Consider the following 23,294-nt stretch of genomic DNA (forward strand, 5'->3'; position numbering starts at 1 on the left):
CTTCGTTCGTAATTAGAACTGTGAATAATGATTTTTATTATATTATATAAAAAAGTGATAAAAACAAATTGGTCATGACAATGCTATCGATAAAAAAATTAATACAAAATTGTATCAAAATATATTATTTCATAGACATTATTATATACTCTACATATGTAAAACACCAATTCCTTGAGCCGGAGGTCTAATTAAACTCCAAAGAAGGCGGATTAGTCATCGAATCGTTTCTTTTTTTAAAGCCACGGTTCGTAATGAGCGTAATTATTAATTGCACCACACATAGAATTGTTAGGTTGTTAATTAATTCCGACGACTGTACTGTTTTGTGGTTTCATTTCGACACAACATATTGCTTTTTTAAAAACAAAAGATAATTAAATCTTCTTGGATTTATTACATATACCAACAACCAGAGTAATTGCATCTATACAGAATGCTGCTGTTCCAACTGGGCTGGGGTAGATATTCCCAGGGTCCGCTCCAAGCGTTTCGCTTCCACATTTATATGGTGAGGGGCCAGGGAGCGGAATTCCCTGTCAAGCGGACTTGTTCCCCGAACGTTATAACTTGGATCTTTTCAAGGCAAGAGTGAATAGGCATTACACAAGTGCGCATGCTACATCTCAACCTCATCGTCACTTTCCATCAGGTGAGATGGAAGTCAAATGCGCACTAATTTGCTTAAAAAAATACAGAAGTTGCGAATTTTGGAAACTTTTTATTTGAAGAAGGTTCTAAAATCTCTAACTAGATGTCATTAGCGGCGCAAAAAGTCGATATTCAGTAAAAATACACTATAGTAGTGGGTTCAAGTCCCATAGGGTCTTTGTATCAATAATCGTAATAAAAACTAGAGGAGTTATTTCACAAAAAATTCTTTAGTAAGAAACTTCTTATTATTTATCAGAAAAGAAATGTTTTTGAGGAGAAACCAGTCGGATTTCGCTATTTTGATTAAGTGGCGTAGAGATGTGAACTTCGATGTTCCACGTTGGTAGTTACTGAACCTTATAAATGTGGTTCTTCCTTCGATATTATCCTCTAGGATACCCTCCGGGAGCTCTTAAACTTTACCTAATAAATTGACAAAGTCGTCTACCTCGATGAAGTATTTTTTGATCTGAAAGCAGCCTGCTTGTTTCCTTTTTTCGACAACCACACATGTATAGACCTGATCTCAACAATCGGACATTTCCTATACTACAAGCATTTTTACAAATTTGACTCTAGAGCATGTAAGTCAAGACACAAACTGATTTAGAAAAGCTCGTTTTAAAATTCGGTTCTATATGGGGTCAAAGCCGAATCCTCCTCATTTAGCACCTATTATAGGTCTAACCACTAAGCCATGTACGGTCATCAAATAACAAACTACTATAATGTATTAAACGCAGCTCTGCTCTTTTTCGCTAAAGCAGATGACGTCCTCGGGCAACGTCATTTTATTTGATATGAATTGACGGGACGAGCAAGTCATGCCTCTGGTGGTAAGCAACACGTCTATCTGTAACATTTACAGCCCCTCAGAGTTTTAAACCGCAAAGATCTTAAAGGCACTGCCTTACAGCCATCGTCCAGCAACCTCTCTTTCAAAACGGGAACGCTGTGCTTACATTACTGCTTGGAAGCAAAAATAGGTAATACCGCAGCGTTTTCCCGGACAAACTCTTTCACAAAAAGCTCTACTGCTACAATTACTTAGTAAGATTAGTTTTTCTAACCGTTTCAAATTTTATTTTCTATTAGCGGGTATAATTTTCACTACCTACACTATACTCCCAACCAAACAGTATAACAAATACAATTTGTTTGTGTTATTACAACCAACGCGTTTTTCCATATAATATGAAAAAGATCTTTTACCTATATGAGCCCACTAAGTATTTGATTGCATTTTGAGTTTCAATCTACGCAATTAAGAAACGCTAAAAAAAGCTATGATGTGCAGCTTTAGGAATCTCTCTATTTATGGAACGAATGGAATTTTTGTGTTACAATTGTTCCACGTGGAACCGAGTACATGGTACTACTGGGAATAAACCAAAACAATAACTTCAAAAATAACTCAAAATTAAAATTATAATTTCAAAAATAATTCTTGAAAAGAAATTTCATCGTATAACATTCTAAAGTTAAAAATAAAATTACAGAGCTCTTATAAACTACCAAATTGCATTAAAATTTGTTACACACGATAACATAACAAAAAACTGCTGCAAAATTGAAAACTACGTTTTTAAACTGCAATTTTGGCACTACCGTATAGAATTAGCAAGCGGAAAAATTAACATTTATACATCCTATTATTTGGTATTATTCCTGAACGGACAATGCTTTCGAAGGGCTACAATTTTAGAGAACGGCCGTTATAAATTGGCGAAGTTCGCGTGTCTGACTCAAGTTAGGTTTGTATTCGTGCAACTATACTTTAGGTTGTTTGCAGGAATTTATAATCCATGTATGGTTTACTAGTTACGCGCTGTGACTTCGTTCACGTTTGAGATTTAAAAACTTCGTTGCAAGCCATCGTATGTAAGGTGTTGTTAAGAATCAAACATGAGAACTTTCGGTTCGCACAGTTTTAGGAGCAGTAGAGCTTCTTGTGAATGCGTTCGTCCTTGGAAATACTGCCACCTCACCTACTTCTGCCATGAAGCAGTAATGAGAACATTACTGATGATGATCACGGTTGATCACGTCACGAGTTTAGGCCTAAATTGGATAACTTACTGAAGCCTCCTTTCACACGCTCTGAGTATTACAAAGTTTCCTTTACGATAAAGTGCACACACTTTTATACACACACACACACACACACACACACACACACACACACACACACACATACACTTTACTGCACTGCGTTTCGGTTTTGTATGGTAAGGGTACCGGTGAAATTACAGGTACATGGGATTTTTCAATTTATGTCTCTGGGTGACGGGCGCAGAATCTTAACTCGCATAAATTTGAAGGCACTGTCAAATTTATGCGAGTTAAGATTTTATATGAGTTACATGCACTTTAGTGATTTATCAATGTGTATGACAATCTGGGGAAAAGGTCGACTTCGGCGTACATGTTAATCCAATCGATCGTCCTGTCGTTTAATATTATATATAAAAAAACTTTCGTGTTCTAAAAAAATCCTGGCCAAAAAAAACAAAAGAGATACGTCCGGAACGTAACACTGGGAGATAGTTATGATAGTGTAGTCCTACTTATCGATTTCGATAACAGAGATGAGACTTTTGAAATTAGTTAGGAACTAATGTGTAACGTGTGTATTATTAAATATTAATAAAGCAATAAAGTTGGCCAGCAGAATTAAAGATATAAGAGGACTTAGGTATCGAGTTCTTAGGTTTTCGCGATTGTTACACATAGGAAATGAAACTATTTTTCCGGATTTAAATCGCGTATATTTGTTTTTTCAAACAAACCGACGTTTCGGGCCCTTTACAGGTCCCATGGTCACGGTTGACTTAGGTATATTTTTAAGTAGTTGGCGTTTTTAACCGACTTCAAAAAAAGGAGGTTGTCAATTCGAATTTGTGAACCGATTTTGACGGTTCAGTTTTTCTGGACAGAGGGTATTTGCCCCATTTGAATTTGAAGAAAATATTCCACATTGACATTGGCAAACTAGGGGATAGATCCGGTTTCGCGCACTTTCCAGTAACCGATTTCAATAACACTTGGCAAAAAGAATGATAGATAATTCCACAACCTTTTGAGGTCGGCTTTTTTAGTAACCTGTACTGATATTATTCGTTTATTGTTGCAGGTCGGTTTTGTTAGAATGTTTTTACATTTTCATGGACAGTAGATCTCCAAGACGATCTATGTGAAGCTAACCTCTCTCCACCTGATGGATCAATAGCGCAAGCATACTTTGATAAGATAAGATAAGATAACTCCATACAAACGTATATACGCGCCGTACATGGACGCACACATTCGCATAATAATGAAAGGCGCATGGGACGATCATGGCTATGCAACGCAAGTGCATCGCGAAATTATGCGAATGTGCACACATTCGCATAATTTGTGCACATTCGCATAATTTCGCATTGTGCACATTGCGGCGGGTGCGCACATATACAAGACACGCTGCTATGTTTGTATAGAGTTACCATAATTTTCTTATTACATCACGGTGCAAGAGTGGAGATGCGTTTTGAGTGCACCTTTATAGTTCCCGTTTACCTTCTTCCTACACGCTTACTTTCGTTCTTCGGAGTAGAAAACTTTTGACAAACGGTGTCCTGATGTACGAATATATATTCCAAAAATCATTTGTAAAAGCAGTCTCAAATTTTATTTTTTAATGGTAACCCCAGTTCAGTTTGCCGTTAGAGCAACAATTTAAAATGGTCGTGTTCGACACTACCCGCTTTCGGCTAAAGTGAACGGCTATTACGGGAATCTATGAATTTTGCCCTTTACACAGCCATTTTTGGGTTATTACACAATGTTTATGTACTATTTAGTGGCACAATCTATGTTTTCTTCTATTCATTCTTTTCGATATTTGAAAACTGTAATTTAGAAGACGTATGTTCGGTGATATGAGAAGATTTCGCATGTACAATTTTATTTAAACAGCGTTATTAATAATTGCAATATATGTATGCATATGTGTAGCTTGTAACGATCATGTGCGTAGGCACCAGGATTTGCGCTTCTTCTTCTATCGCATTGATGATAATCACTATATTATCGCGGTTGAAAACTTAGCCTTACTGATCACGCCACAAGTAGTCGCCATGCTGAACAAGGGACATGTTTGGACAAAAGCCACAAGGTCATCGCCGATTGTTACCCGCCGAGGGTGCACCAGAAGTGTACTAAGAATAGTCGTACCTCTCGTAACCATTTACTTCTGTCTATCATAAAGCAGCTCTGTCGTGTTCCGGATTGAAAGCTAGGGAGAACCAGTGAATGCAGGTATAGGAGATTTCAGACCTTATGTCTAACCGAATATAACGCTTTTACAATATCAAGAATACTTATTAGATATTCCAGATATTATATAGGCCGCGGTAATTATTTTCAGACAGACCTGTTCGCTGGAAGCAAAAGAAAACTATTGTAGCTTTAAAATTATAAAATTAAAAGCAATGCTTGGCTTTCTACTATTAATGGAATAATTAATTTTCAAATGACTTTCGAAACTTAACCTGCCTATTACAACTACATATGTAATATTAAACAGAAGTGGAATAACTAACCGTCATAACTGAAATGACGCAGTGTAATTGAAAACTGGGTGTAATAACGTGAGTCAAGCCATATAACTGCAAATATTTGTATATTTAGATAGAGGCAGAGTGATTAAAATTGCAAATAGGCTTAACATAGCCAAAACAAAATTCCACATAAAGAAAGATAAACAAAATGAAAAGATTATTTTGTCCGCAAAACATAGGAATCAAAATACTTAAAAACTAATAGAAAAAACAATTGAGTGACGTGGATTAAAAGACCTTAAAACACGCGGAAGAATCCTACAAATAAAAATAAGGCGATTTGGGATCTTCTCACTCATGTATAAAGTACGTAATAGAAGTACCTACAAAACTAATGATATTATACTAGATCTAGTAAAGAAATATAGCAATTGAAGACGTATTAAAAAGCATATTAAAAAAAACAATATTATTATAATATTACCCCAAAACTACTACAACAGCGTCTAACTTTTAGCACCAGAAACACATTCCAGCTACATAAGCGACCGTAGGCGTTTACACCATAAAGTCCCCACTTGGTAGTCAAATACTACAACTTCTCAAGCCTTCCGATTTCCGTCAATAAAGCGTCTATAGAGTCGATAGATCAGCTCGTTAGTATTCGTCATTCACTAATGATGACATAATGCTCGAATAGCAGGAACGTTACCATATACCATGGTCTTTGGTGTCAATTTGAATTAGAATGGTATTATTATATATGATGGTGTTAATAGAATAGAATAGAAACTTTTACATTTAAAATTAAATTTTTACACTTGAAAACGTCATTTTTTAAGCTACTGCTCGTTCACTACGCGGACCTCCCTGAGAAGAAAGAGCAACACACTCTAGGGATTGCTCTTTTCAAATAAACTTAAACGCTATGGAATACACTTTGAATCATAATTGTGTGGAATCTAGACTCTTGTCTTTCTATACTTCTTTATATAAAACTTACTCTTCAATTTTGTAATATGACTTTTAAGTTTTAAACTTAGGAAATGATAACCTTAATATATTCTCCGGAATCTTATTGTAAAAACGTATACAGTTCCCCATAAAATAGTCGTTTACCTTTGTTAAACGAAAGCGTGGTACCATGAGATAGGACTGCAGTTCTAAGGTTAATATTATGAATATCTTCTTTCTTAATGAAATTATGTATATTTTTACGGGCATACAAAATATTTGAGTAAATGTACTACGATGCCACAGTCATGATACCAGTCTCCTTAAACTTTTCTCTGAGAGAAACCCGAGAACCTAAACGGTACACAGAACGAATCGTTCGTTTTTGCAACACAAATATGATTTGTATATCTGCCGCTTTACCCCACATGAGAATCCCGTAAGACATTATACAATGGAAGTAACTAAGGTAAACTAGTCTAGCAGTAGCAACATCGGTAAGCTCACGTATTCTACGGACTGCGTATGCAGCAGAGCTTAATCTGGTAGCTAAGAAAGATATATGTGGAAACCATTGAAGTATATTTAAGGTCACTCCCAAAAATACAGCTTTATTAATAAAGTCTAACTTTTCTTCATTTATTTCTATGATTGGACTAGTCGATTTTACATTAGGTAATTCAAATTTAATACACGTTGTCTTCTTGACATTAACCAATAAACTACCTTTGAAAGGGTGTCTTTAATATTATTATTATTATGTGTACGGCTGTGGCGTATGTAAAATGATCCCGTTCAGTTAAAGTCACAACCAAAATCAGGCTGTGACGCTGATTTTCAATGTGCCCTAGCCGAGTGAGTGACGGGGATATGCGTTCCGAAGTGAAAATAAAATAAACTATGTAAATACTTATATCTTATGTGTATATCGTGTTATTGCAATGTGTACTCTTATATCGAATAAATACTTACATAATCTTTGCAATATATACATAGAGTTATAAGTGTGTGTAATATGAAAACAAATTATTATAATATTTAAAATATATAATTAATAAAATATATTAAACAAGATTTATTTTTCGTACAAAAAAGAGCTTTTTGACTTCAATCTATAGCAACTATTATTATTCACATGAATAAAATGTAAGTATCACGTATTTACCTCTACGCCCGGTGCGGGATCTTCCTCCACTGAATACTACACACATTTGAAATTATTCGCCACTTCATCCTGTTATTGTCTTTCCTATTCTAGATTGCGCCTCCATTTAATATGATGTCATCACACTATCAACGAGCTAACCTTCTAATTTGAAATCCTGTTTGAAATTCAGATGGAAATATCAAATCCTACTTATGAAATCCATTCCATGCCTTTTTATGTTCCAAGATTCAAAATCAATATTGGAAATATAATAATAGCATTACACGTTCAATTCTTAACTGTAGACTGACTTTCAAATTAAACGGTTAAACGGCTGATCGGTGGTCCACCACATAACATAACGAAGAAAAGCAAGCAAGAACATGACATAAATAGATACACAACCAATTTGTATATGTACAGTTATGTACTAACACTAATAAAGCCCATTTTCCATGACGAGGCGTCTATTTCGCACTGTTATAACTAATTGCGTACCCGAAATACGGCGCGGCAGTGTCCCGAATTGTCCCGGAACGTCTCGTGTCCCGGAAACAAGAGAGTGACGGAACGATAAATGGAAATACGGGACGCGCGCTTACAAGGTTATTTGATATTACATGATGTTTCCTGTATGAGAAGAGAATATGTTTTAGTAGAGTGAATTAAAATAAGAAGGAGTCAGTTCACAAGATTAAAAGGCAGGTGACTGGTTGAAACGGTCCCGAGTTGTATTACCGGTAGGAATAAATTGGGAAATGACTTTTATGTTATTGGTTCTGATTTGGATGTACTGGTAGGGTTCCAATTTACCCATTTATATAGATACTCGTAAAATATTTATTTTTATCTTGCGGTCTCACATTATGCTTGTGTTCGGCGCAATGATGCTACCACTGGAAGGTTAATATTTAAATTGAACTTTATGCTGCTTACTATAAAAACTTGAACTTAACTTTACTAACAAGGATATTTTTAATCTAACTAGACGATACACAGACTAAAGGAATGCTTCGATCGTTTGGTCTTATCGAAAGGTTGGATGCTAGTGAATAACGGCGCAAATTTATAGAGCAAATGTGAATGGGAACCTGGGAAAAGGTCGACCTAGGCGTACATATTTCAACAAAATTAGTTTTTTTTTATCTCACCCGAATAGCGCACTTTAACCTAAACGACGGTTGTTCCTTTAACCTAATATTAATACATTTTGACCTAAGATATCTTAAGGTAATAAATACTACCCTTACAACAAATATTATGTGGATTGCCGGTAAACTTAATGTAAGCTGCAAAAAACAAATTTTACAGGAAAGGGTTTTTTAAATATTTCTGTACACAGGGTGCAGTGGAAATCCAAGAACGCAGAGAGTTACTTTCAAATAGCAAATTGGCGCTGATATTTTAGTTGAATATTTTGTCTAATTAAATTAATTTCATTTCAAAAAATCACAATAATTCGTCGTCATTGATATTAAAATCGAACCCGAACGTCCTTAATTTCATACAAGCACTTTTTTTTTTTAATATAATAACGCACACACTCAACATAGCCCCGCACTAGGGAAACCCTGTGTCGCGGGTGCCATGGACACACACATAGACAACCACAAATTACATCCAAACTCACGAGAGAAATAAATGTAGGTCATACAAATATTTCTCCCGGCCCGGGAATCAAACCTGGGACCTCTGCGTGGCAGTCACGGAAGCACTTGCTTTGAAGTTGTCGTAAATAAGTGACGTAATAGATTTCATTCTTTATTTACTTCAAAACTTGTACTTCTGAGCACATGTCACACATATTATAGCGCATTTTACGGTTGAAAACAGGAAAGATTCGATGTTTAACAGCACAAACTGTGAAAGGTGCTAGGAATGATTTCGGATTGTTATTTACATAGCACTAGTCATTATTTTATTTTATTCGTACTTTTAGTAGAATTATAAGATTCAGTGCTAAACATTGACTTACAATTATATGGACGTCGGGTCCGCGCTAAAAAGTGTCCGAACTTATAGGGCGTTAAAATCGTATACAGAGCGTCATTCACGCAAGCAAAATTAGACAGAACTGCGATGACATTACAATTTAAATTCAACGTTTTAGCTTTTTCATATTCCTTTACATGTCAGTACGTTTAAATAGGTTGACTTGGGACATTTTTTTCGTGGTTTCTGTATTAGACCCGTCGTCCATTTATTTGTAAGTCAATGGTGCTAAAATTCATTCTTATGATTTTACAGACATTTAGTTTGTTTATTTTGCAATAATTTTACAATGTCATTGTCACAATTTGACTTTATTATCCCATTAATTATAGTATGTAACAAAAAAGTTTGTACTTACACTAGAAAATAAATCTTAATCAAAACTTCACCCTTTATAATGTCGCTCCGTACTATAACCTAACCTCTGGTTAAAAAACCGACTTCAAAAGCATTCATCCCCTAGTTTACTACCCTTAGAGGTGGAATATTTTCTTGAAATTTAAATGGGATCACATCTGAGGTACCTTCTTTCCAACAAAAAAAGAATCCTCAAAATTGGCTCACAAATGGCTGAGTTATCGCGTAACATACATAAAAAAAACATCCAGACGAATTGAGAACCTTGTCCTCCTTATTTTGAAATGGGTTAAAAATACCTTTTTAGTAACAGTTAATATTTCCATAAATAAAATAAAGATTCACAAAGACAAAAATAACAATTTAAAGTAAACACAAAAGTATACTATATGAAAGACGTGCATCTAACATAGCTTTTCTTTATTTGTTTTCTATGCATATGGTTTGCAATCGCAAGAGTCACAGCTGTTCGGCGAGTGTTGGTCCGCAGATTATTTTCGAAATGATCTCCTCTTTTATGTCAGGATCACAAACATTTGGGCGACCTTCTGGCCTATTACTCTGGAATGTGCTAGTAGTGTGAAGCCTCAAAACCATATTCCGACAGCAGGCTCTCGAAGGAAGTTGACAGCGTTCAGCTTCTGGTCTACCATCGATAAATCTCTCACGGGCTTGGTCTAAGCTTTCGTCTGCTGTTCCGACGTTAGCATCAGTTCATAATATTCTGAATGGTTATTCCGAAATTATTGAATACAAACAACACGGGATACCATTGACGGAATGACTGACAGCGTCAATATCTATTTTATTTTCATTAATCAAAAACAAAACTGTAGGTATCGAATCTTATTGTATAAAAATGTTTCTAATTGTAAAATACTCTACCATTTTTAAATAAAAACAAATTAAACATTAAATTTTTCCGCTATTTTCGACTAACTTCAAAGTAAGTGTTTGGGTGAGGTTAGTGATGTTAGAGCACGATTTTAATACCAATATCAACGAATTTTCTTTTTTTTTAATGAAATTAATTTAATTAGTTATAATTTTCTACAAAAATCAATGCCAATTTACTATTTGATAGTAATTCTCTACGACCTTCAATTTCCACTGCACCTTTCGGTTACAGCCTGTATAAATGTGATACTAAATTGAATTTTAATACACAGGGATATTTCTTTTTCTTTTAGTCACAGTTTACATTCATACAAAAATAAACGTAGGTTATTTAAATAGATCGCTCTATATTGTGATAACTCTGTGCAACACGCGAGAGTCGTCAGAGAGGACGCTTGCACGTTTGAACTTACTACCTTTCTTACTACCAACTACAGATTTAAAATGTATCAGATAGTATAAAAGAAACTAAAAAGTTTATTGTTTGTTTATGTCAAATATCGTGGAACAAAATTTGTTGTTTATGATGTTAGTAATCTAGTCCTGGAAGGAAACAGAATTAGTAGAAATATTTTTTATTACAATCTATGATTATACCTTTACTTTATAAATAAAATAGATTTAGACCAATTATGTTATAAGCTTTAGTTGCCCGATATTACGCTTGAAGACTAAACACCCTTGTTTACTCATCAGTGTCCAAAAACGGAGTAACGAGGTTTTCAAATATAGCCGACGCCTTGTTTTGTTTACTTGTAGCAAAGAGTCAACACAACAAAGGTGTGTATATGTTTTGTTGGTGGTCATAAACAACAAGTGTACCTAAGGTGTAAGACCCTTTACTGTGTTCTATTCATTCAAAAGATACGACCTGAATAAAGTTAGCCTATCATATACTCATGGACATATTCAAGAAAAGCTTAGAAAGGTAGCTGCGGGGCTCTTTTTGAAAGAATTCGTCCTTAGAAGCAATGCCACCTTACCTATTTCTGCAAGTATTAAGTAGTAATGTAAGCTTTATTGCGTTCCGATTTTGAAGGCCTAGAGTGCTGGTAAAATTGCAGGCACATGGGACTTGACAACTTATATCTCAGGGTGACGGGCACAATGGCAGTACCCCTCAGATCTTTGTGATTTAACTGTTACGGACAGGCGTGTAGCTTACCACCAAGCACACAACTTGTCGTCCTGTTACTTGAAATTACAAAAAAAGAAGTTTTTTTATTAATTTGGTATTCTTAGATGTTTTTGTAATGTAACTCGCAGTATCTTCAACGAATTGTTCATCGTGAGTATAAGCAAATTTTGGAATAAAAATTACACATTACTTTTCTTTGGTACTCTCTAATTAAAAAAATTGTGCCAAGGCTGTATACATTACGACACATTCAAACGAACAATGCTTGTAAAAACCTTCATTTGGTTCTGGTTTCTCTCAGGAACAATAAGCCTTGCCTATCAGGTCTGCGAGTTATCGTTGTTCACTGTCCCGTAACGTGAACGTAACGCGTACGACTTGGGTTAGATTTTTTAAGGTTCCACATCCGGATTAAAAAAAAAACCCTTTATGTTTTTTCCTTCTGTTCATTCCTTCATCTTTTTGTGGTGATACTACGATCGCGATACGACGCGCATCGGACAACAATCGTAAGGCTCACGTAATAGAAGGGGACAACCGCCTATAAAAGGCATATTGCCTACAATGCCAAGTAAATTATGTAGCTGGCTGAAGGTTATAACATACAGAGTTAATAATACTTCCCTCTGAAATCCAGTAATTATTAAAAATAGACGGCAAAAGAATAAACATATGAATTCCCTGTAAAACAGTCCGTCCAGTGGTGTACGATCATCTTACCTTTAACTGCCTCCGTGGCCGAACGGTTACCATGCCGGACTGCCACGCAGAGGTCCCAGGTTCGATTCCCGGGCCGGGAGAAATATTTGTATGGCCTACATTTATTTCTCTCGTGAGTTTGGGTGTAATTTGTGGTTGTCTATGTGTGTCCATGGCACCCGCGACACAGGGTTTCCCTAGTGCGGGGCTATGTTGAGTGTGTGCGTTATTATTATTATTATTATTGTAAAACAGTCCGTCCAGTGGAGTACGATGATCTTACCTATTTCTGCCGCCAAACAGCAATGTGAGCATTACTCCGTTCTGTTCCGTACTGCAATTAGAGTCACATAGGACTTTACAACTTATGTTTCAGGGTGACGGCGTGGTGGCAAAATTCAAATTCCAAATTCCATTTGCCACACAAAAAAAAACACTAAACGTACAGAATAAAATACATATTATAGAGCACTTAATTAATTCGAGCGTAATTAGAAATTATATGGAATTACGAATGAAAGCTTATGTCTGCGACTGAGGGTTGTCAATTGCCATTTTGCTGGTCAGGACTGCCTCGGTCAGGGAGCATATAGGCATTGTTCTTCGTTATGATTAAGAATGAATTTGGCAGTGACTATCATCATTCGGCTAATGTCTACAATAGCCTAGGAAAATTCCTTTACATAATTCACAGCTACTGAACCTTGGTCGATGCCTGTCCCGCTCTCTCTTGGCCTGTTTTTTTAGTTAGTACCCGGGACAGGCAATTTATTTTAGCGTTCAACCTTTGAATTGGATTTAATCCTGTGGTTATAGAATGTGAATTATTTTCATTTGCGTCTCTTTTTCACCGACTTCAAAAAAAGAAAGAGGTTACACGGCTGCATGTATGTTTTGTGTATGTTTCCCGAATTCTCCGTCAGTTGTAAACCGATTTTGAAAAATTCTTTTTTGTTTGAAAGGGTGCACTTTCGCGGTAGTTTCATTTTATCACCAGGTTAGAATCTGATGAGTGGATCCATGGAAATAGAGGAAAATCTTCAAATTTTGTAGGCATATCAGTGTACATACCGATTTCTCCATCAATTGTGGACCGATTTTAAAAATTCTTTTTTGTTTTATAGAGTATAACTACTCTCGAGGTGGTCTCTGGTGCCGACGATGCTGTTCCAGATTTATTTCAGCTATCACAAATTAAAAAGAGTATTTTCAGCAAATAAAAGTCGACTTCTCACTTGACACAATACAACAAATCACGGTCACCATTACAACCAGAAAAAAGTATAAAATGTACAAAGTCAGAATCTTATGAGAGGATCCCATGGAAATCGAAAAAAGCCGACAAGCTAATTTTTGAGGTAGGTTTTTTCTCAATGAAAAGTTGCAATTATATTCTGGGTTTTTTGACAAAACACTGTTATGTGTCGTTTTCCCCATCGACTGTACAAACCGGAAACAAGTATTATACTGCTACACTACCAAAGTAGTTAAGTGTGCGAATCAAAGCAGAATACAAATAGTTTGTATATGACTATACAAATCAAAGTAACAAATTGTTGTTCTTTCTAATGGCGTTCCTTTTTCTCTTCAAACCACTTTGAAGAAAGGAGGGTATTCCATTCGTACCAACTCGCTAATTCACGAAATCAATACACGTGCGTGTTAAACCCTGGACCTTGACTCAGAGTATTGGGTGCCACATTAATCAATGCCGTCACTTTGGAAAACTAATGCGTTAAGCCAATTTTGTACTTGACTTCTTTAATATCGAATCCTTGAGAAATTCGAGGCATTAAGGTCTCACGCATAAATCTTTTACTTTTAAAAAAGGAGAATTATTAAATTAATACTAAATACAGGTCCGGTGTAGTTGGACGACAAAAATCGGTGGTAGTGACCCGTTTACCTCTTGCAAGTAGTCTCGATTTATGTTGTTTGAAATAATATTATTGTAAATGATAAATATGTTTAAGTTTTTATTTACAAAAACTCATACAGTTTTTTGTTCATTCTTCTCTCTTCGCCTTACGAATGAGCAGTAGAGTTTAATAAAATATGACAATTTCAAGTGTAATTTGCTTACCTATTGAAATAAAGATTGCCAGCAGTAATTATATTATATAATATTACGTGAGCATTACGTTGTGCGATCTGTTCGAGTGCCGTTTTGCACGCCACTTGACCGCATAATATATTAACATATATTTCATTGCACGCATGCAGCACGTTCGCAGCTCATTTTCCAGATCTGTACCCACCTTAAGAACTGTTACTACACTAGCTAAAGTAGTTCCTCAATTTGTCGCTAGATGGCACTGACCCAAATTAATCAAGTTATTATATATAATCCACGCTTATATGAAGTACCTTGGACCTGTACCCGTCTGAAGGGCACCTAGACCTTTTATAAACGTACAAAGATATCACGTCATTATCGAGTTTTTTAGTTGTTACGATTGCTACACATTGAAAATGGAAACTATTTTTTCCGATGTAAATCACGTATATTTGTTTTTTACAACATTTCGGGCTCTTTACTAGTCCCGTGTTCACGGCTGACTAAGTTGGTTTATATGAAAAAAAAAAACAACGAGAGTTATGTCCAAAAATATTGTTTCATTTCGAATGGATGTCATTATTTTATTTTTTGCGAAACATGCTTTAACGTACCCGCGTTTACGTAGACCGTTTATAATACTGATTGATCCTTTTTAACTGTGTAAAACCGATGGGAGTCGCTTCGTTGCATTTTATTATTACTTTTGATATGATATAAGGTGCAATTCTTTAGTTTCTCAATATATCCTTTCACTCTGTTTGGGGATCGTGATGAGCTTTATAACTTCTTCTGGAGCGGATCATTTGCCTTCGTCGGTTTCTGTCCAGCGCACCCTTTACGACCGTGTAAAATTTGAAGGACGATGAGTCTTTTGATACATAATGGACGACAGTGGGCGGCGGCGCTTAGTTAGCGGCGGTAAAGTGACGTAACGAGAGTATGAGCGCAACGTGATCTTTATATAGTACCTAATTATTTATTCACTATCAGTTATTATAAGAAAAAGAAGACGTGAACCTGTACTACAAACAAGTTAGGCAAAAAGGGGACTTTCATCGAAATAACAAAGACCAAAGACATAATCCGGATAAGTTCTATGATAACGCTAGAATTACTGTGAAAACCATTGACTATAATATTCCAAATATCCAGCCAGAATTGGAATCACACTTTATTATGAACAAATATTCTTATCTCTATCTATTTGAATATTCTATTCTTCTCTACATAGTGATTAATAATTACTATCAAATATTTTTATTGTCGATAACTTTGTTGTTCCATATTGGTGGTAGTTTATAGCCTTATACTTGATCAGTCCATTTTGCATGACCTGGCAATCGCTTTCCTTTTAAGGGGTAATTCTACGAAATACCAACTATTTATTTATATGTGTACCACTCATCTAATTGCGAAAAAAATATGAGCACTTACAAAATATAAGTCATAGGACCATTAATTCGAGGTCTAGCCAGATCCACTGTAATGCTGTCATGGTTAGTTACACGAGCATCACTCAAGGAGCTATGAAAAAGACGAGTGTCTTACGTGACGAATGTACAAGAAGAATTCTTTTTATGATTAAATATTGTCTAAATAAGATTATGTGTATTTGCACACAGTGCACACACTCAACATAGCCCCGCACTAGGGAAACCCTGTGCCGCGGGTGCCATGGACACACACATAGACAACCACAAATTGTAAACTCACGAGAGAAATAAATGCAGGCGATATAAATATTTCTCCCGGCCCGGGAATCGAACCTGGGACCTCTGCGTAGCAGCCCGATATGGTAACCATTTGGCCACAGATGCAGTTTTTAAACATTAATATCTCTCTAGTTAGTTGAGATAGTTGGGGGTGCCTTTACTGTAACGTCGGATGCACCCTAAGCAACAATCGGCGAGTACATTAATCTGATTGAGAAATCGGTGACGTCACGCATACACGTCATCTCATACCATCATAACTAAGGGAACCTGAGACCAAATAAATACAAATGAATTTTACCGTGCAACAATTAAAAACTTATAATTAAATTTAGTCCCAGGTCGCAATTGATAACGACTTTGGGAATTGGGCGACGAGTTATCCGTTGCGGCGACAATATTACTTTCATGCCCGGTAGTCGGTGACTCATTAACTGGCATCGGTCGCTCAGGCCCCATGTCCTCATCCTTTGCTTCGGTATTCTCCCACCTCTCCTCACTGGATTCCTCATTTACTGAATCAGCGTGAATAGCTATTGGATTATTTCCGTTATTGCAATTGACATCCAATGTATGTTCTGGTGAAGTTGAGGTTTGGAGGAAGAACCCGGTGACTCATCCACTATAATAGGTGATGTTAAAACTACGTCATTATTTTCATTATTTAAGCTACTATTACTGCTCGTATATTGCAATATCTGGTTAACACCAAGAAGTTAACATATCGAAAACAAACTACAAACAATGCAGAAATTACATTTTTTTTATAATATCAACGGGACGAACAACTCGTGCGCCTGGTGGTAAACGACACGCCTGTACATAACAGTTGCCACCTAGAGCTTTAAATCGCAAAGATTTTAAGGGCACTGTCACTTCGCCCACCCTAAGACATAAGTTGATAAGTCCCATGATGTATTTTCACCAGCACTCTTACCCTTCCAAACTGGAACGCAGTAATGTTCATATTACTGCTTGGCGGTAGAAATAGGTAAGATTCGTAGAATAATGGCGCAGTTTTATTGTACGAGTGTAGATCGACACGTGATCGACCTTGTCGTTTATACACTAGACTTAGAATGTCCTTAAAAAGCCAGAAAATGACAAGAATAAAAGGGAAAAGATTGATTCGAGTTTGATTGGGAGACAAGTGTAAGTGAGTGAATACCTATGAATTTTGAAACATGATATATTTGATATATTATGATATATTTCCCTGGATGAATTTTTTCCCGAGGAGCTCGACTGCTACTAAAATCACAGAAATAGCGACGTGAAAATTAACAACAAGCTTCATTCACAAATATAAAGTCGTTCAGCGTGCGATGGAGCGAACTATGCATGGGGTTTCTCTGATGGACCGAATTCTTAATTAAGTCATACTTCGGAAAACGACTGACAGAAGTGTAAAATCAGGTAGCCTAATTGGCAGTGCGTTGGACATGTCTGCAGTAGCGCTGATGACCGATGGAGCAGACTTAGACTCAACTCACACTGGCACAGAGTCGAAGTGTCACATCGTATCCTGTTTTTCAACTACATCGCGCGACGACACTCGCATTAGTGTGCCGGGATCACCGTGTTATCGGCGTCTGAAGCCTCACGGCGCCCAAGTGACGCGCGAAGCCGTTCGAATGTTACCAAGAGTCGAAGCTCGATTCCATATTTGCAAAACACAAATTTGTACCTTAACAATGGGAAAATAGAGATGAATATGCTATAGGAGAAAAACATGACACGTCGTGACGCTTCGACTCTGCGCCAGTGTGAGTAGAGCCTTATTCTAGAGTGGCAACCACGTCAAGACAAACATTGTAGAATGCCCTGCAGCAACATGGATGGACGACCTGAGTAAGGTCAGTAGCGGCTGCATGCGGTCGGCATATGTATGACCAGGAGAGTTGACATACTTAGGGGGATACTTATGTAAATAGACACACACACTCATAGCCCCTCACAAGAGAAATAAATGTAGGTCAGAGACAGTCAATGTCCAGCAGTGGATGTGTGAGGCTGATGTACTTAAAAAATACATATGTACAAATAAACTTATTACATTATTATTAACAAATATTCATTTAAAATGTTAAAAACATTTTTAATTCGCCACTTATGCAAGTTTTATCAAATATCTATCTATCAAAGTCTATGATAAATCTAAACAGTTTTTCTTCAATATAATATAAAGTTGTTTTATACGGTTATATTGTGGAAACAAAGACGTGTGCGTGAGAGCTCCCCATTTGCTTTCATACGTTGATTCAATACGAAATTGATTGAATTCTATTACGTACACGAGGTAGCTACATACTCATATAAAATGGGAGAATACGTGAAACATTTTGTTACGTCCGCATAGCACCTATTGTTACGTTTTTTTATTTACATTTGTATAAGAGGGTACCGAGCTTCTGGCGCTAATTGATTTTAAGTATTTTATGCGCTCCGTGTATATGGCATACGGTTTTAAAGCCGTGTGTAAGCCCTTGCGACTTGCTTGTGTGTAAACCTCCACGTCTGACGGCCGAAGCAGGACTACAGCGGAGGAGGGAAGCGTGGCGGCTCTGGGTAGTACGGGCGGACCGCGTGCGAACTAAAGTAAAAGCAAGTATCGTGTTTCTAAAGAGTATGATCTAAAGAGTGAATACTTAAATATCTTATACATTACTTTCATAACTAAAAGCTTTAGTAATAACGATACAGCAAGGGATCAAACGAAAGCAATTATTTCGCAGTTACGTGTCGCTGCTTCCGTGCAGTCTTAGACCGTGTCCGCCTTACTGCACAGATTTAAGATTTCTAATTAAATGTACAGACCCCAGATCAGCCATTATACAGGCTGTCACAGGCCTCTGTCACTTGACTTCATCCGGTTCTCGAGAGGCTAGTGCCTCGGGTGAACTGCACCTAGTGTACGTACAGTACATACCCTATTTTCCAGATAGGTACCGGAGCTAAAGTCACGCTCAACCGAAACACCCCCAATCACTGATTTAGTCAGGAATTATTTCATAACTGGATGCTTCACCATTCGTTGCCATTTCTTTCAGGCGCCGGGGAAATAATAACGTCAGTCGATTGTTAATTAATTCATTTATCCATTTTGCACTGCATAATTCGAAAGTATAAAACATGGATTAGGTTAAAACGAATTTCAATCGATAACGCGCCAAGTTCTATGCTTGCCCTTTCTAAGAGCCTATGCATAAAACGTATTTTATACGCGCCGTAAACGCGCGTCATCTGCGTCATACGCACCGCAGGCGCGCTGTAGTGTATATGTGTAAGAAGCTAACTGAAATTATCAAACAAAACTAACATTAACAGGTTCTAAAATGGCCGATGATCCAAGTCTTCCTCATTCCACCACGGAATCGTGCGTGTTGTCAACCCCTTGTTGTCACCTTGTCATCAACCCTTTTTTTTTTTTTTTTTTATCGGGGGGAAATGCTTTATGCATACCCTCGAGCCCGGGGAGGCTCGAGGGTTATGTGGGACTAACCCTCCGATGGAGGGCATACCCACTAAAAACCCCCGGCGCACCCCCTTGGCCGGCTGTTGTGGGCACCGTGGGATCCCGAGGATTCTACCACAACGATGCCCCCGGCCACCTTGGCTTCTGCCAAAGTTCCCGCGCTAAAGAGGGGAGGGTCGGACGCTTAACCCATCCCCTTAGACGACGAGTGAGACCGTGCAATGCGGGCAAGGGATCCCCGTCTCTTGTCCGCTGGCCTCACTAGGGAATTAGGCGAGCAGCGAACAGCACTCGCCTTCTTCCCCGTCGCCTGCGCCGGAGCGGGTTCGCGTCGACTGCGTCTTCGCGCACCCGTTCCGCGGCCTCCTTTTGCGAGATGACCTCCTCGCAAAAGAAGGCCACTGCCTCCCACGATTCCTCGCCGCTTAGCATGGCAGATACCACGCTAGGCAGCGAGAGATTTCCCCCTACAGTCGCTGCCAGAGTGCGGCGTTGCTCACTCCAGCGATTGCACACCTCTAGGGTGTGTTGTGCCGTATTGTCCGCATCGCCGCACTCATGGCAGGACGTTGAAGCCTCCCTCTGGGCGACTTTGTGCAGGTAGTGTCCGAAGCAGCCGTGCCCGGACAGTACCTGCACAAGCCGGTACGTTAGGAGCCCGTGTCTCCTATCGACCCACTGGTCGAGAACCGGGCGGATCGCCTCTATGGTGCGGAAGGCCTTGTCATCAACCCTGTATCAACCTTACCCAAGCGGACTGTTTGATATTTTCAACTAGTACAATCTAAATCTACCAGATGGCGTTGTAATTAAATTAACTGTTCGAAATGAATCCGACTTCGCGCACTTTGTAGTAACCAATTTCAATAAAACTTGGCAAACAGATGTATTTCTACGAACTTTTAAGGTCGGATTTTCTTATAAACAAAATACAATTATTTTAAGTACAATAAGTCTTCTTTTCAAGTATTGTATTGACGAAAAAGTTGTGCGCCAATAATAATTCGCAGGCGACACGCCTACCTGTAACTGTTGCAGTTACTCAGAGCTTTAAATTGTGATACTTCCACTGCCTGTAGTTTCACGAGAACTGTTATCTTTCAAAACCGGAACGCTGTATCACTCATTTTCCTGCTTCCCTGGATGATATCTTACCCAGTACATTTCGAAGTATAATTCGTCGACCAACTATGTCATTACCTGTAAAAGAGCAAAAGATAAATGAGCAAAAACGTACTTGAAATTTTTTATTTTCAAAAGGAAAATCAAAGTAAATTATAAAAAATCGAATTACTATACCGTTTATTATTTGATCACGGAAGGACAACATGGAAGCCCCCGTCGTAACGACGTAAGCCGATTATTCGTGCTTTCAAAGGTTTTAAGCTGGGAAGTAAAATTTTTAAAGTAATATGAAATTTTTCTTTACAATTTCGAAAGACTTAAGTACCCAATACAAGATTCCAAAACCACAGATGGTAGCAAGTAATTTTAATAAATAAGTTTCAATATTTATATATTTTTGTAAAAATATTTATTCAGCTGTTATCAGATAGCTTAACTGTGTAACTACGGGAGCGTAGCGAATTGAGAAAGGCGATCGCGTAGCATAATGCATTGCATAACACGTAGCATGAAGCGTAGAATTACGCGTAGCATAACGCGTAGCAACAACTTATTAATACATTTTTAAAGTTTAAGTTTCAGAAGAACTATTTTCATAGAAATAACTAAAATATCGACTTTTTTATTTTTATTTTAACGCTTTATTGAATATTATTACCAAGTATCATTAATTACAGGTACCACGGTATGACTTATGTTCACCATATATTTCAGAGCGGGTACACGCTCCGCGATCACGGGTTTGCTAGCAAGTGGCAGTTGACAGTTTGAAGGGCAGGCATATCTGTCTACCCTCTTTCGTCGTCGACGACTACCCTCATCACGTCTTGTGGCGTTATCATTGTCACTAATTTTTTCCCGACACACCACACTCACTATATCTAGACATGAAACTGAAGTCAAACCACTTTTATTTTGATTGTTGCTCTTGTATGCTCTAAGTATCGGATTTTACGCAATGAAAAAAATTAAATCCGTCTTTATGATGAAACGTTCACACACACATTTTAAGCTTAGTGACGTACCGTCGACGGTACTAATGGAATAATCCCCTTAACGATAAACGTTAAACAGGTATGTCTGTTCTTAAAGTTGTCAACTGCTATTTCCCAATCAACTCATGAATATGGAGCGTACAACTGTTCTAAAACATCATGAAAATAAAAACTCATACCGTGGTAAGAAACCTATAACCTATAACCAAATAAATAAATACCTGTAACTAGTAATCACTTAAAACAATCAGTTATAAGTTTTTTTTATGAAGACCTTCACTCAGAAAAGGAAAATTCCTTATATAATAACCTTCTTTCATTGTTAGGTATGTAATACATAACATGAGGAGCAATCAGCATGCGAGTGGTAAACCTTTTTTTATATCTCCCGTACGTGACAAATTTGGGACGAAAACGGAACAAATGGGGCGTGAGGCGGCTGTTTTTGTTGATATACAATTATGGATTTTATAAGTATGGATTATTGGACTTCTCAGAATTATTAAAAAATAATAACAAATATGAAATATAACTTTGTATTTTACGTCTTAATCTTTTCAGTTTTTCGCAATCGTTATACATTTAAAATGAAACTATTTTTCCCACATTGAAATCGCGTATGTCACATTATGCCTGAACACAGAACCTGTAACGGGTCCGAAACGTTGGTTTGATTGAAAAAATGAATTTACGCGATTAAGGTCCCATTATGCATTTATTTTAAGACAATTTTTATTTAAATAACAGAATGAAGTTTTATGGATAAAACTGGGTCCCAAAATGTTAACAGCATTCCCCATTTGTGTGGCTATACTTGGGGTAAGTAATTCAGCCTTTGGGTCTTCCAATTTTTATGGAAATAGTGAATGCTGGACCCCACGAACAACACAAAAAATTGTACATAATATTAAAGAATTTTGCCTATTTCTCATTAAACTTATGCCTCAGGGCGACTGGCGCAGTGGTAGTGCCCCTCAGATCTTTGCAATTTAAAGCTCTGAGTGGCACTGTAACTGTTGTGGACAGGCGTGTAGCTTACCATCAGACGCACGACTTGTTCGTCCCTTCACTTGATGTTATAAAAATAAAACTTATGTCTCAGGGTGACGGCCGTACAGCGGCAATGTCCTCAGATCTTTGCGATTCAAAGCTCTGAGTAGCAACTACTATGGACAGACATGTCGCTTACCAGCCGATATACGATTTGTTCGTCCCCTCATTTTGGTATCAGAAAAAATTACAGTCTTACACATTTGATACAAGTGACAATCGGCAAAGTACTGTCAAACTGCAATAAATTATGGCTTTAACATTTATATGTACAAGTCTAGCTCTTGTGTAACGATTTGAAACGTTTCAAACAAACTTTGCAATTAACACCATATAGAGCGATAAAGTACAAAAACTAATTACTCCCTTTGTTCATTTTCGAGTATCTGCTACCAATATTCATCTATTGTTTGAAACAAACTACACTGCACGTTTGCCAAGAAGCCCTCTCACTATTTTTATTTCGTTAAGGAACAATGTATATTGTGGTGAAAGTGGT

At 37.3% G+C, this 23,294-nt stretch overlaps 1 protein-coding gene across 1 annotated transcript; it reads right to left on the minus strand.

Moving 5' to 3' along the window:
- Nucleotides 1-19,886: 19,886 nt before the first annotated feature.
- On the minus strand, nt 19,887-21,592 carry LOC113226135. The gene is made up of 2 exons (XM_026458663.1): nt 21,543-21,592; nt 19,887-20,358 (listed from the first exon to the last, which is right to left on the minus strand). Exons 1-2 carry the CDS (start codon nt 21,590-21,592, stop codon nt 19,887-19,889), a joined length of 522 nt encoding a protein of 173 aa, XP_026314448.1.
- Nucleotides 21,593-23,294: the final 1,702 nt, after the last annotated feature.

The sequence above is a fragment of the Hyposmocoma kahamanoa genome, unplaced genomic scaffold (genome assembly GCF_003589595.1).
Source record: "Hyposmocoma kahamanoa isolate Upper Pololo Valley unplaced genomic scaffold, ASM358959v1 182, whole genome shotgun sequence".
NCBI classification, from domain to species: Eukaryota; Metazoa; Arthropoda; class Insecta; order Lepidoptera; family Cosmopterigidae; genus Hyposmocoma; species Hyposmocoma kahamanoa.

Excerpts from the sequence above, each read along its gene's own strand:
- LOC113226135 (XM_026458663.1), bottom strand. The coding sequence starts at position 21,592 with ATGATAACGCCACAAGACGTGATGAGGGTAGTCGTCGACGACGAAAGA. Across the intron at positions 20,359-21,542 it reads GTCGTCGACGACGAAAGAGG|GGTTGATGACAAGGCCTTCC; the intron begins GTAGACAGATAT and ends AGGTTGATACAG.